Source organism: Neophocaena asiaeorientalis, unplaced genomic scaffold, assembly GCF_003031525.2.
Source record: "Neophocaena asiaeorientalis asiaeorientalis breed wild unplaced genomic scaffold, Neophocaena_asiaeorientalis_V1.1 scaffold198, whole genome shotgun sequence".
NCBI lineage: Eukaryota > Metazoa > Chordata > Mammalia > Artiodactyla > Phocoenidae > Neophocaena > Neophocaena asiaeorientalis.
The window spans coordinates 4,114,040-4,129,083 of record NW_020175221.1 but is presented as its reverse complement, the minus strand read 5'-3'; the positions used below and the strand labels follow the sequence as shown (position 1 = coordinate 4,129,083).

At 39.8% G+C, this 15,044-nt stretch overlaps 1 protein-coding gene across 4 annotated transcripts in view; it reads right to left on the bottom strand.

Moving 5' to 3' along the window:
• The window catches only part of PDE4D (phosphodiesterase 4D), a 1,104,527-nt gene that overhangs the window by 176,979 nt on the left and 912,504 nt on the right, over positions 1-15,044 (bottom strand). For all 4 annotated transcript variants that reach the window (XM_024765389.1, XM_024765390.1, XM_024765392.1 and 1 more), the window contains one exon: positions 12,384-12,433. In XM_024765389.1, the coding sequence (XP_024621157.1) occupies positions 12,384-12,433 (50 nt within the window). The remainder of the gene's footprint in view (positions 1-12,383; positions 12,434-15,044) is intronic.

Sequence of the window (15,044 nt, the reverse complement as noted above, 5' to 3'; positions counted from 1 at the left end):
CCCTTAAAGTAAACCTAATTAGGTGGTGACTTATTAGACAACAGCCCATTTAGATGACTATTAAACAAAGATCAGAGGAAGGCAAATTATTCCTTACTTTGATTCCTACACTTGTGAGTAAACCAGAAGCCACAGACCATGGCATCCTGTGTAGATCTAAGCATAAGGGAGGCATCAATAAATGGGTGTGGATCAAATGATCAGGAAGTCACATGCCTTCAGAGGAACTGAGTTCCCAGGGATACCTTAACAAACAGGTACCATCCTGCATCCCTGAGAACCTTAATATCATAAAGCGTAGGTTACTGAGAAATATATTAGTAAAATAAAGAGTGGACTGAGGCCGACCCTCTTATTCCACCATAATCAATAATTATTTCCGGCCTGCCAGCACTTATTTATTTCCCCTTTGTAACAGCACCCTAATTTCTTTCAGGAAATTACTTGGCATTTCCATTAGATAATCCTAACTATGAAACAGCCCACAATGATCAAGTGCTCACTACGTGCCCATGCATTGTGCTTAGTTTTTCTTTAATATCATCTCAAATAATTTTCACGAACTCCCTAAGAGATAATTACTATTATTCTGTCCACTTCAAAAACGAGGGATTTGAGGTTTGGGGAGGTTAAATGAATCGTTTGAGGAGAAACATCTGGAAGTGGGAGAACTAGAAAACGAATCCACGTAATCTGGCCCCATCACTTAGGCTCTCACCCCTACATCCTATTACGTGGTCTGGTGAAATAGCCTGATGCCCTGTTCTCCTTTAGCCAAGGCCCAAGACCCAAACTAGACCCACTGGACCCCTTCACTGGAATTTGACTCTTAAACAGAGCAACAAAGAAACTAAAAGCAGTTGCAGGGATCTCACTTGATTGATCCTGCCATGAGATTTCCCCCTTACCCTTTGGCTTTCTACTACTCTGAAGATGTACTAATTCCTTCAACCCTGATCCTCTAGCCTCCCCACTGATTCTCAGGGAATTGGAAATTCTCCCAATATTCTTCCACTGAATCCCATTTTGCTTAAGTGAGCAGAGTTGGTTTTTAATCTTGCAACCAGAGGATCACTGCTGATACACTGTTATCGAAGGCGGGGTTATAAGCCAGCCTAGGAGAGAACTGTATGGAACCCTCAAAGAACAGGATGCTGAAGCTCTATAGGTGCCCAATAATAACTGAATAGAGGCAGTGAGAAATAATAGTGTGAGAAGTGCCAGGCTCATTTCCTCTGCTGCCCGTTCTGTGGAAATGATGAGGGGTGAAGCCCTCCCTGGCCAGTGGGCTGGGACACACCAGCCCTCTCCTTTATCTATGGCACCTTCAGCAGTTTCCAGTGAATGGAACCTGGCTGTGAAGATCTGGAGAAACACAGACTCTATGAAGTGTGGCTGAAAAGTAAAAAGGACTCCTAGAGATGAGACCATTTCCACCCCATAGAATTCAGAGGAAGTTATCTCTTTCAAAGTATCAACTGGGAAAACGTGTGTGTGTGTGTGTGTGTGTGTGTGTGTGTGTGTGTATGCTTATTCCATATACTGCCATCACTCTAATGATGTGACACTCTGTCTTGGAACTGCTTTCAGAGTCCACATTATACTTCTCTCAAATGCCTCAAAATTGTCTCATCCCTTGGAATGGCTACATTTTTAGAATTAGCCTCATCCAGGCTAATCTGATATCTTATTTGGTGACTAAGGTTGGTAATCATATTGGAAATAATATTTTTGGTCAAAAGTGAAGCATGACGGTAAACCAATAAGATGGCTTTTTCTTGTATGGCCTGTAAACTGTCTCTAAAGCCATTCCCCCAATGCTTTTAGCAATGGCAGCAGGGCGAAAAAAGTGTATGGGGTACAAAGATGACAACTTTGAGGATCAGCATGAATGACATAACCAGACACTGTGACAAAATGTTTACATAGATTGTCCTGTATGTTCCTCAAGATCAGGAAAGTATTATCACAATTATTATCGTTGTTGTTGTTTATTATTCAACACTTTTAACAGAAAAGACTCACAGCGTTTGAGGAACTTTTCTAAGGTCACAATGTGGGTCAGCAGGTGAGCCAGCAATGAAACCCAGACCTCGCAACTTCTGAGCCCTGCTCTTAGTCCTCTATGTACGTTCTGACTTGTACATCAAACAAGCAAACAAAACATACAACATTTTGAATTTTTTTACAAAATTACAACCTGCTGGAAGAGAAAACCTAGATCTCTTTCTACATAAACAATTTAAAAGAGCACAGTCAGTGACAGAAGAAGCATCTTAGAGACCGTCTGTCACATCTTCCTCAACTGAGGTCTCAGTTCCCCGACCCATCATCTGCTATTTTCCTCCTTAGTGATTCAGAAAACCTTTCTTTTACTACTCTCACTCCTCTACATGCTTGTGTTGCTAAGTTTTCCCTAAGTTCCTCAAGTGGTTTCCCAGACTTTTTCCAGTCTCTAAGCTAAATGACACTGTAGACAGCCTCCTGGCTCTCTCGGAAAACGATCTCAGCCTGATCAATTTCCTCCTTCCTCCCTTTCTTCCTACTTTCCTTATTTTATCAACTCATTTATCTACTTATTTACAAACCCTCTGTTTTCTATTTACTTAATGCTTTCCGTCATTCAACAGAACACATTTTACCTTTCTAAATTCCACAAACCTCTAGGATAATGGTCATAAAGCTCGGGGGAGGTATCTTATCCCTCATTGGGTCCTGAGAGCCCAAGCACAGTCTTTCACATCCAAGTGACTGAATGAGTGAAGGAGCAAACCCATTAATGAAGTTCTCCACATGGACAATTCAGTGTGCAATATGCAAATACCAGAAACATGCCCAAAAAAAAAGACGTGAACATCCATTTGTTTTGCTAGGCAGGTAGAAGAAAACAGTCCAGTGAAGTAGAAATGCCTTCAGAGTGCCAACAGGGCCGAAAAAGAACCACAAAAGAGAATATAGCACACTAAAAAGCACTGTATATGTAGACATCAGAAATATCTAGAGGAAGTGCGTTTGGGGCACAGAGAGCTGGGGAATGTCATGGCTAGAACTGGTACCCAAGCAAATGATAATGGAGATGAAAAGCCTACGGTGAGTCTATGCACAAAGAGAAGATGAATATCACCCCATGATAGAAACTGTTATCTCAGGGGTTAACAGTGACTGGTCCTAGAAGCAAGGTGAGCGCAGAGGCTCAAGCACTGCCCTATGCCGAACCATCTTACATCCTCACTGCTCACACACACTGTGGGGTCCTTTCCTTGTTGATGCTGCTGCCCTGGGCGCTGTCACACAGGCACTTCAGAGGAGTCAGGAAGAGAACTGTGAGAATTGAAGGCTTGAGGAATTCTTCCTCACAAGCAAAAGTCCTTTCCTTAGCTTATAAAACTGATTCCTTTGGGTTTCCCAAAGGGTTGCTCTGTATCCACAGATCTAATCCATCCTCCGTCGTACCCTCCATTCATACATGTTCCGTAATAGACAACGTAGGTTCATTTTCTGCTGTCTCTACTTAGAAAGAAAGAAAGAAAGAAAAAGAAAGAAAGAAAGAAAGAAAGAAAGAAAGAAAGAAAATAATAACTTTGGGGAGAAGATGACAGCAGGTTGTGTGTGTTTCCGTGCATGGATCAATACATTTTAAGGGAGGGAAGCCTCTAGGTTCCGCTTTTTTTTTTTTTTTTTTTTTTTTGCGGTACGCGGGCCTCTCACTGTTGTGGCCTCTCCCATTGCGGAGCAGAGGCTCCGGACGCGCAGGCTCAATGGCCATGGCTCACGGGCCCAGCCATGTGGGATCTTCCCGGACCGGGGCACGAACCCGTGTCCCCTGCATCGGCAGGCAGACTCTCAACCACTGAGCCACCAGGGAAGCCCTAGGTTCTGCTTTTGAGTCATACTTAATCTACACTTTGTCATTTGAAGCTATATATTGAATTATCATAAGATTTAAATGAGATTATGCATGTAGAGTCTTTGATATCAAATGTCAGAAAACGTTAATTTTTATTAATATTAGTATTAATAATAGATCCAATTTTTAAAAAAGCATTTTCTGAGACAGTGAAAGAAAGAATGCTGTGAGTGAAATCCTCATTTATTCATAGAGTTAAATAACTCAGTGTAACACTCAACTAGGAAAATTTGGGAAATTAGACCCAAAGGAATTTTCATTGCTTTGCTCTACCACAGTCTTGTATTTGAGTGTGCCCAGGGGGATACTTTTTAAGGCATACATGGGTGGGAAGCCCTCTGTGGATAAAGGGAGTGACTTAAGAATGCAGCTTTTGTTGTTTCTTTCTCTCTCTCTTTCTTTTTTTTTTAAAGGAAACTTGGTACAGTGTGTGAGAAGACAAAAAGAATACAGTTACTAAACATAACATTTCCCAAACTCACTCCCGCCCTCATACGCAAACATGGACATGATACTTCATTTTCTTCTAGGAGAGGGGCAAGCTGGCCTAATTAAAATTTGTATACATTTGGAGAGATAAGAGGGATGATGGGCCAGCTGATGATGACCATGATGACGAGGATGGCACAGATAATAACGTCACCTTGTATTTCCTTTGCTAACCGCAAAGCACCTCACACATATTATCTTGTTTATCCTAGGCTGCGTTGTTTGTTGGATGGGGGTGTGGGTGTCACTATATACATTTTCCAGAAAGACAATGATTTTCCAACAACTTTCCAGCAACGCAATGTCAACACTGTCCAGAGCAGCACTCTTGCCTACTTCATTCAGTATCCGACTATTCTCCCAAATTTGGCTGATTCGTTAATTTGGAGCACTTGTTGAGAATATAGATCCTGAGACTTATCCCCAAGATTTTGTTCTGCACTGTCTTGGAATCTGTTTTTTCGTGTTTATTTTCAAGGATCCCTTGGGGGTTCCTTAGATCAGGCAGGTTTGGGAAATGTTGCATTTTTCTAACTCGAGGTGGTGAGGAAGGGATACAGGCTGAAGGGGACTTTGGTGACTTTAATGCCTCTATTTTCATGGTAGCTTTTCTGATCGACTGGAGGATAACAGAGCTGTCTTGTCATAAGCTCAACAACCACCATGAGTGCTGCCCTATCCAAGGCATATTATTATCTGAAAATAAAGTGAATGCTCACTGAGGCACAATAATATTGAAAGATCATTTGGCAGTGTCTCATTAGTACCTTTTCTAGTGAGGAGAGGCAAACAGAAATCTTGATCTGAGAGATACTTACAAGTTTGTCACCAGATTCTATGTAAAATGGGCCTTTGCTAGTTACCAGTCAACATCCAAAAATGTCTTAAATTAAATACAATATACATAATTAAAATACATGAAATGTGTGGCTATTGCTTACTTAGAACTTTAACATATATTCTTTAAATTAGGTGCACTTTTCTACATTATAAAATTTTTCTCATGAATAAGTTATTTAAATTTTTTTATTATGGAATTTTTGATACTTAAATAGAACTCACATATTATTTAGCACTTGGGCTGTTTTCAGTCTCTTGTACAAACGCACAATGCTGTGATGAACACCTGTGTGTATGACTTCATTTTTCTCTTATTTTCCCTCACTTCTCAATCTAATCACCCACCAAGCTTTCTCAACTCTCTGAAAAGACTTGTGAATCCATTTCCTCATCTCCACCCCCAATACCACCACCCCAGTTCAGATTCACATGACCTTCAGCGGGTACTTGGCCTGTAACGGCCTTTGGATGAGTATGAGGCTGCCGCTAGTCTCTCTTCCTTTCAATCTGTTTTCTATGCAGCTTCCAGCATTGTCATTCTAACATATGTACTTGTTCCTCTGCTTAGAAATGACTGATGATTTTCCATTGCCCGTAAAATATAGTCCACTGTTATTTACACTGACTTCTAATGCTCTTCATACTACTGCCTTAATCTACGCTTGGAGATCATGTTCTGTTGCTCCCATACTCTTTCAACTCTTTTTGTTCTTTACTGTCTCCAGTGCCCTGAGCTGAACCGGCACTCACTGTTGTTGGTCCCTTGGCATGAGGTGCTCTCCTTCTAACCATATGGAGAACTCCACCTTCTTCTAAGTTCAGCAGGGAGCTTCCCCTAGGTGGAATCACTTGCCCTCTCCTTCAAATACATATATGTATTTGAATTTGCTTCAGTCGTGGCACTTAGCTTGTTAATTATTCATGGTTCCCTCCGGTGTCCCCATGTGACTTCCTTGAAGCCAGTAGTCACCTTTTACTCATCTTTTTATTTCCAACACCTACCTTATTGCATGCCACATATAAGGTACACAGAAAATATTTGTTGACCAAATGTATAATAATGATAATAGTAATAATAATAAAATTGAAGCAATAATGATAGTTAACATTTCTTGAGTACATTCTGGGTACCAAGCACTATGCTAATCACTGACTTCGAATTTACTGATTAGAAAATGAAAGCTTAGAGAATTTAAGTAAATTGACCAAGATCACATAGCTAGTAAGAGGAAAGTTGGGTTTTCAATCTATGTGGTTTCACTCATAACCTTTTTGCTGTTCTGACTCAATGAATATGCAGTTTTGTTTAATTGTTTCAATTAAAGTTATAACAAAATACCCAGAGCAGATATTCAGGCAATACAGTTACAATTAAATTATATTTTCCCATGACTGTGACATTCACTTGTTTTCTTACTATTTAGAAAACCAAATATAACTTTAATCAATTCCTGGTCAAAAAGCAATTGTCAGACCTGGTCTTTTTACAAATTAATAGAGATAACTCTACTTATTTAGTGAAAGCGTAAGAAGGCAAAACAAGTTAGCCTATAAGGAAGAAAACAGGCTTTGACCCTCTAAAAGATCATAAATTTAAGTAACAAGTAGTCATACTCCATGCACTTGAGCAAATCTTTTAGTTCAATGTTTTTCCCGGAGAGGTCTTTTTAATGTGGGGATTTTTGTAAAAGTAAACTCCTCTGGCTCAAAAAATTTAGAATACTCCACATTCATCAGATGTATTAAATATAAAAGTAAAACAAGCAAAAAACTCCCCACAAAAGCCAATGTCTAACACTCACATACACAATTTTTATTTTTTATTAAAGCTATTAAGCATAATGTGTACTCAGCATTCTTCAATCACATTCCTAAAAGAGCTTACTGCGCACTCATTCTCTGCAATCATTAAAGTGTTGCCACAATCTTTGCTCTGTTAAAAGAAAGGAGAAAAAGAGCTGCATGATGAAGCTAGTGCCTGCTAGTGGCTGATGAAGAGGGTGAGACTTCCAGGGCAATGGCTGGGTCTTCGTCCTCCTCCCACACTCGTTGCCTTAACATACATTTTTAGTTCGATGTCCCCTCAGCCCTTACGTATTGCTCTCACTGAGGTCTCTTTTGCCTTCTTTAGCGGCTCGTGCTTCCAACTACTATATATATATATATTTCTTTTCACGTTATGTACACTAGTTATTTTTATTACACACACACACACACACACACGCACGCACGCACGCGTGCGCGCACGCGCAGATTTAAAAGGCAAACCTACATAAGTCACTAGCATTGCTATTGTCACATAAAGTAGTTGTTTAGTTTCCTTTAGTGGCACAAAGTGTTAAATGATTAGTCCCGGTGATAACAAAATAACTGTTCCAGTTAAAAATCTTTGCTTTCTTTTTTTTTCTTCAATGGATTTTATAAACTGCTTTGTGCTTTAGAAGAACAGTAAACAAACAAGAGTGTCTTATTGTATTCTGACTAACTAGTATATTTGGATAGTTTACTTTTTAAATCCTCTGCTTACCAACTGATTAAATTCTATTGAAAATGCACTCTTTTTTTTTTTTTTTTAAAGGAGTTAGGAATATTCAGGGCAAGAAATATGAGTGGAGATATACCAAAATTTTTTTTGGACTAAAACTACTTTTGCGTTATTTTACGCTTGTCCCTGCACTCCCTCTACAGGTAAAGAGGAGGCAATTGAACTAGTTTTATTGCATGGATAGAAGTTGTATTTTCTCCTTAGTCTGCCAATCTTTACTTATCTGAGGGCCTCTAAGATATAGGCTGTGGATATAATAAAAATAGCTCTAAATACAAAGACCTGTCCAGTGAGAAATCGGGACAGGATATTTTCAAATTTTTGGGTCCATATACAAAGAAAATCCAATGTTATATCTATTACCCAGAAATCAACATCCTGTAAGATTTCTTTTACTTTCTCCAAAACATATACTTCCATGGTGGGTCTGAAGGCTACCCTAATTTGATGGATAATTTTATAGGGTTATGTATAAGAAGGATCCTAGACTTGGCAAAAAGGAGTCCTGCATTTATTCCTGGCTCTGCCTCTAAGCAGCATTTTCTCTCACTAGGTCTCAGTTTTCTCATCTTTAAAATAGAGAAGTTTAAATAAATTTTCTCTCAGTTACATTCTCACATGAAAATCCTCAGTTTAAATATGATTAAATAAAGGGCAGAAAATATGTAAATAACAAACATTGTAAAGTGGTATCGTGGAGACGTGACAAGGTCTCATGAGATGGTCACAGAACTCTTTTCTTGAGTGAATATCATGTGAAAATGAAATGCTCAAGAGAACCAATTGTGCCCCCAAAGACATGGCTCTACACCCGAACCAGAGCTCAGTGTCACAACGCAGGTATGGCTTGGGCAGCTCTGACTCTTTGCTGCCCTCTCACGTTTCAACACACGCTTTAGTTCTGCTCTTCACCATCCGCTAAGGACCTATGCACGTGAGCCTTGCACTAAGTACAGGGATTCCTAAAAATGCCCCATCATTACTGTCTGCAAACAAAATCATAAATGAAGTGCACGAGTAAAGCTGACACATCATCAAGGTCCTCCTCTACGCTACCCGTTTTTAAAATAGCTTTAGGAACAACAACAAAATGTCAGGCATGGAGGAGGGTTGTAGGAAGAAACACTTGGTGAGTTACTCATGACAGGCTTCTGTTCCTCATCTAACTTACCTCCTTGAATTCCTGCAACAGCACTGAGAGGAGCTCCTATCTCCATTTTTCAAACGAGGGAATAAAGCGAATGAGAGATACAGGGTTTGCACTCAGGCCCCAAATGCCACACGCCAGTCTTTTTGTTATATCACACTAAAGAACAAAGAGCCATTTAGCAGGAAGGCTCTTTTCTAAATGCACATTTGGAAACTTTATTTTTTAAAAAATTGTTAAATCGTTGTAGAGCTATGTATTTATGTATTATGTATAGAAATAAAATCTGGCAACTAACTAACATGCTTTAGCCCTAATGATATAAAATCAAACTTTCCTGGCTTTAACACATGTCAAATGGAATAACCTCTAAGGGGGCAAAGAGTAGTCTAAGTTCTATGGGAGCAAGTTTTAGAAGGTGTAGTGTGACAGAGAGAGAGAGTTAAAGTTCTCAACTCTTCTTTTATAAAACTCAAGAAGTTGACTTATGGAGAGTTAATTTTCTGTCTTCAAAGTTCTGTGACTCAAAAATAAGTTCTTCAACTTTGAAAATAATCCTGAACAATAGTTTATCATCCACACCACAAAGGCACCAATGCCTGTGGCTGTGATGAGAGGCCGGGATACAGTGCTGGGAGCAATTAGAGGCCCCACTTACAACAGGCACAAAGGAAGTGTGTGCATTTTGACCATTCTGGGGGGGATCCATAACTTGTACTCCTCTGACCTTGCTAGTTTGTCTTTCACTCTTCCCATTCCTTTTCTCATCTCTCTGGCCTGTTCTTTCCATCACCCCTAGTTACATACAGCATGAATCCTAAAAACAAAAACCAATAAAAACAACATCAAAGCAAAATAAAATGATGCACTGAGTGCTTACTCTATGCTAAGAGCATTGTACAAATGAGCTCATTTATTTAGCAATAACTGTATGAAGTATGATCGCTGTTTTGTAAATGGGAAAACAGGCAGGGATAGGCTATGTAACCTGCCCAGAGCCACACAGCTATCATGATAGAACATGGCTTGAATTCTGGACATGCAGAGCAGCTTCCCGCCCCCTGCCCCCCAATTCCAGGAGCGCCCTGTCAGTGCTGTTCTATGGAGCTGCCCTCCAGAGGCGCCTGGCGCTGTCCACCACAGCGGCCTTTTGGACCAAACATGAACTTACCTGCATACTACACTGTTCCTCTAGAACCTAAGAAAAATTTCTAAGAAGGCCAAGTTCCTCTTCAAGCGTGCCCCACTGACTCTTTTTAACACTCTTCTCCACTGCACTCACTTGCCAGGGAGCAAACTTGGAGTTAAATCCTGAGCAGTCAGCTGCTGAGGGCAGGAATTCACAAGCACCACCTTTTCTGTATGTCTGAAGTCTCCCATTGAAGTCTCAACCACTACTGTTTTCATGATTTATGGTTTTAAGGGCATACATTTTCAGAATGAGCTCAGAGAGAGGAATGTCCCTTGCTGTTGCCCTCATTCCCTCACCCCCTCATCTGACTTTTTCACCTTGGTTTGCTATTCTTGGGCAAGGAAAAAGGCTTCCATTCACAAGTCATTTAATTTCCTGTTGTGCTTTGGGATGAACACAGCCGCACAAAGCCCTTAATGACAGTTAATTAGTTTCCCTTCCTAAATAAGATATTTCTAGAGCCTCACTGTCCCCAGGCCTCAGGTCAAGATCATGTGGGTACAAATGAGGCCATATTAGCCCAGATTTCTGTGGCTCACAGTCCCCTGTGGTATTGCTTCCGGGCCTCAGCACTACGTGAAATTTCTGGGAGCTTCGACGGGGCCTCTCATGTGTGTTCAAGGCCAAGTCTGAGCCCTCTGAGTGCAGCTACTCCTTCTTTAATCAGTGCGAGACGTTGACCAGGGTGGCCGGACAGCTGCCCTGACCATGGAGCACCCACCACCTCCTGGTGGATACAGCAGCCTCCACTGGTACCTGCAGCTGCTCTTCTGGTAGGATGCTCTGTGGGGCTGGCTCATATGTGACCTCAAGCTACAAGCTTTCAGGGACCAAAATAGCACGGAGTTCTGCACAAACTGATGTCAGAGGAGTCTTACTTATTGCAAAGATAAAGGGGGTGACGGTCTCCCTCTTTATATGGGTCAGGTCTAGTGCTGGGAGCAGGGCTGGGGACCAGGTTCCATGTGGTCTCTCTCATTAGAGGCCCCAGGTAGATTTGGGCTCTTTCATCTTAAATTGGGGTTTCTGAAGAAGAAATCTGTTACTCAAAGAACTTACTTTAATCTGTAGGAATTTCAATTATTGTTCATCTCTTGACCAATGCCAAGAAGAAAATGGGTAAATCATACGTAAGAGTATGAAATGGCAGTTGAAAATCATCACCAATAAGATCCTGATAGATACACGTGGAAAAGAAAACCAATAATGTAATAGTCAGTGGAACACAAGTCCCATTTGAAAGGCATTCGGGAAAGACCAACATTAACTGCTGTCCCAGAATCACTTTGATGTGGTGACCACAAAGGAGCCCAGTTGAAAGGTCCTGACTGGACATGATGAAGTTAACTTTCAAGCAAAATAGAGTCACTGATAATGTAATAATGAGCTCCTCTGCATATTACGAGCTGGAGTCCCAGGAAGACACTTGAATCAAGTGAAGTATTGGTCTAGTTTGGAGAATATGTTAATTGTCTTCTGGTAATAATTTTAGAAAACATGGGTTTTCTTCTCCAGGCAATTATCTTAATGAATCAATTGGGGTTTCAAGAAATGATCAAATGAGTTCAATTTGGTTTCAGGTTTAGCAAAATGAGATCATCTGTTCTGTTTTTGGCTCAGCTGAGGTCAAGCCCCATGTCTAAAATAGACTAATAGGAATCGGAGTAATTTTATTCTTCTGACCTCTACGCCCCTCATCCTTCCATCCACTTCTCTTCCCCAAACATCTGTTCTTTTGATCTCATTGAACTTTTCTGTATTGTAAAATTACTTCTTCTCTCCTCTCCCAGACTGAATTTAATCTCAACTCTCTGGGTCCAAATCAGGAGTACTGGAATGGTGTTCCTTCCTACACACAACTGGGAAATTCATTAACCAAGAAGGTATCTTTTATTTATGCTTTGACTTTCATTCAACCAAGCTACCATATATTAACATCATGCTGAAAACACAAGCTCGGAAACATGGTCAGCATTTCGAAGGTAATGCTATCTCTCAAAATACAAATGCCCAGAGCAACACTCAACTGAGTAAGAGCAAAAATTTAACTTGTTTTAAAAAAATGGCACATCAGTTAAGTTTTTCCAATAGGTTAAATGGACAGCTTGTGAGATCAGTGAGAGAAAGGATAATATAGAGAAGAAAGGATTAATTTCTTAAAGATTTTAGAATTGCAGAAAAAACTGGTGCTAATAAGGTTGAATCTTGGAAAATATGCCTTTTTCCTAGATGTGAGAAGAATAATCTCCCAGGTCCTTCTTACCTGTTAGGGTGGCTTTGTTGATGGATGGTTGGTTGCACATGGGTGATCTTCTGACAAAGAGAGAAAAATACAGAGCTGTAAATATATTATACTTTGTTGGTCTGAGGACTCTCTGAGTCATTTCAGATATGCCATTTAAATTTAAGGATTATTTTTAAGTTAGGACATGCAAATGAAGATTTCTTTCAGACTAGCCAGTCAAGTTCCTAGGTACCCTTTGATCACACGTCAAAAAAAAAAGCTAAATCACACGGTGATAGACTTTGGGGTAAATAAAGCTGATGTAAATGTCACAGAGACAAGAGAGAAGAGGAACTCCTTATTGATTGACCATATTCAATTAAGCCCGGGCTTACAGAGCAAACACAGACTTTCTGAACTTGAAAAAGCAGTCAGTCTACAATTGGTTTCTCTAATACAGTGTTAAGAAACTTTTATTTTTGGCATAAATTCTCACGATTGCCTATACATTATCAGAAGTGAATGACTCCTTGTAAACTATATTGCACTTTGAGAAGCTATTGTACTTCAACTTTTTCCTTTCTATTTTCTTATATTAAGAAACATCTCTGATCCATTCATTAGAGAGGTATATTAACGATGGGTCCAAATAGATGCTACAGAGACTTTAGAAACACTATAAACTAAAGGTGCTTAAACCAATTCTATTTTGTATTCTCTAATTTTTCAGATGTTGGCGAAGTTTCACACGATGATTATAAACCCCTTGGGGTAAAAAAAAAAAAACAAAAAAAACCCCATGCTATTTGATTAACTTGTATTCCCTGCAGAGCCCAGCACAATGTATCCACTGCTTAATCAATTATGTTGAAGAAAATATCATTTATGGAATCTCCATTAAATTTTTTTGAAATTTTTTATAAAGTTGTTACTTACAATTGAAAGCTCTTAAAATTAGTGATCTTTAAGAAAATTTTAGAAAATAGATACATTCAAGGGTGTCTGAAAATGTTTGTTTTCATTTCTGGGGGTTGTCTGTTTTGGTATTTCTAGTAGTGGCTAACACTTTAATGACTTATTGTGTGTCCAATGCTGTGCTAAATGAGCACGTTAGATGAATTATCTCATTTAATCCCTCATAACAAACCTTAAGGCAGGCAGACTCATGGTTCCCATTTTACCAATGAGGAAAACACAAGCTTTGGAAGTGTAAATCACTTCTTCAAAGTTAGAAAGCTGAGATTTGAACTAAAGCAATGTGATTCTAGGGCCTGCACTACTGCTATGTTGCCTTATTTTTAGGCTGCTTTCGTGGAACCTGTGCAGATGGCAGGTTCCTGCAGAGCCCTGGTCCAATCTGCCTTCCTGAGATGATGAATCTCTTAGCAGGGCTGGAAGATACATGGGGAAAGCAGTCTGGTACTTTTTAAATTCCCACTGCCTTGGTTCCAGTCAGCATCTGGCTCTGTCTTATTGCTCTTAAATTTACTGATATCAGTTTGGGATTGAAAATTTGCATTTGATTGGAAATGCACCAAAATTTACTTCTGAGTTATTTCAGTTTTTATTATGAAATAAAATGGGGGAATTTGAAACTTAACTAATGCTTTATAAAAAAGAAAGGTTAATGTTTAAAACTGCTACTCTGAAATAGTTTTGGTCTATATACTAATAGATGTCTACTTGCTGAGAGTTTATCATTCAAATCATTTATATAATGATTACTCCTTTTTAGTCCTTGCTCTGTGAAAATTTAGAAAGCATTTATTTTGTCTAGGAAAGGCATCAAAGAAATATTTTTAAACTTTTCTATAGTTTTGAAAACCACATCATGGACTTGTTTCTTATTATCTTCTTTTGATTTCAATCCTACAACGGGCACTTGGGAACTTGATATTTCAACAAGTAAAGACAAGCAGAAAATATCAATCATTTGATCCATGGCTACAGTGATAAATCAGTTAATAAAGAATGAGCCCGAACTCACTTCTGAATGGAAAATCTCAAGGGCAAGGAAGAGCAAGGGGACAGGAACCAGCAGCGAGTTAGCAAAAGTCAGCCACGTGCAAGTGAACACCTTCAGGGCTCAGGGCTTCAGATGCATCCTTCTAGGCTCCTTTCTTGTAGTAAATAGTAAAGGTGGATCATGCAAGCTAGCATATGCCTTCCACAAAATCCAGCGGTGAGCTTGGGAGTGTTCTAGTGGCACTGTGAGTACCCTGCGGGGGAATTCTGGCTCCCTGGGGTCATCACGTGATGCACCATTTTACTATCCACATCCATTTTGCTATCACTGAACAGAACAGAGTTTATCTGTGTGTAGATTGAGTCCTACGACTCTGATACCTGAAAAGGCTGATTGGGTTTGAATCAGTAAAGGAGGTACAAATCTGTACGGACCAAAAGAGAGACCACGAACACCTGTACTTAGGGTCTGCCAGATAATGCTGTTTGGTTAGACTTCACCCAGGGCATTATAAAGCAGGTCAAGTTCAGGCATAAAGTATGATTTTCTACCCTCCTCTAGATGCTCTTTTCCATTTTAATCTGTTTTGTCCCTGTAGGTCAGCTGAAAACCTCTGTCTCATATAGAATGGGCCTCAGATCATCTCTTTGGGGACAGAAAGGCCAGCCTGATGCCTTCACACCTGTGTCTGCCACAGGTAGAGACGCTGCTACACAAGTGACCAAGTCTGAAGG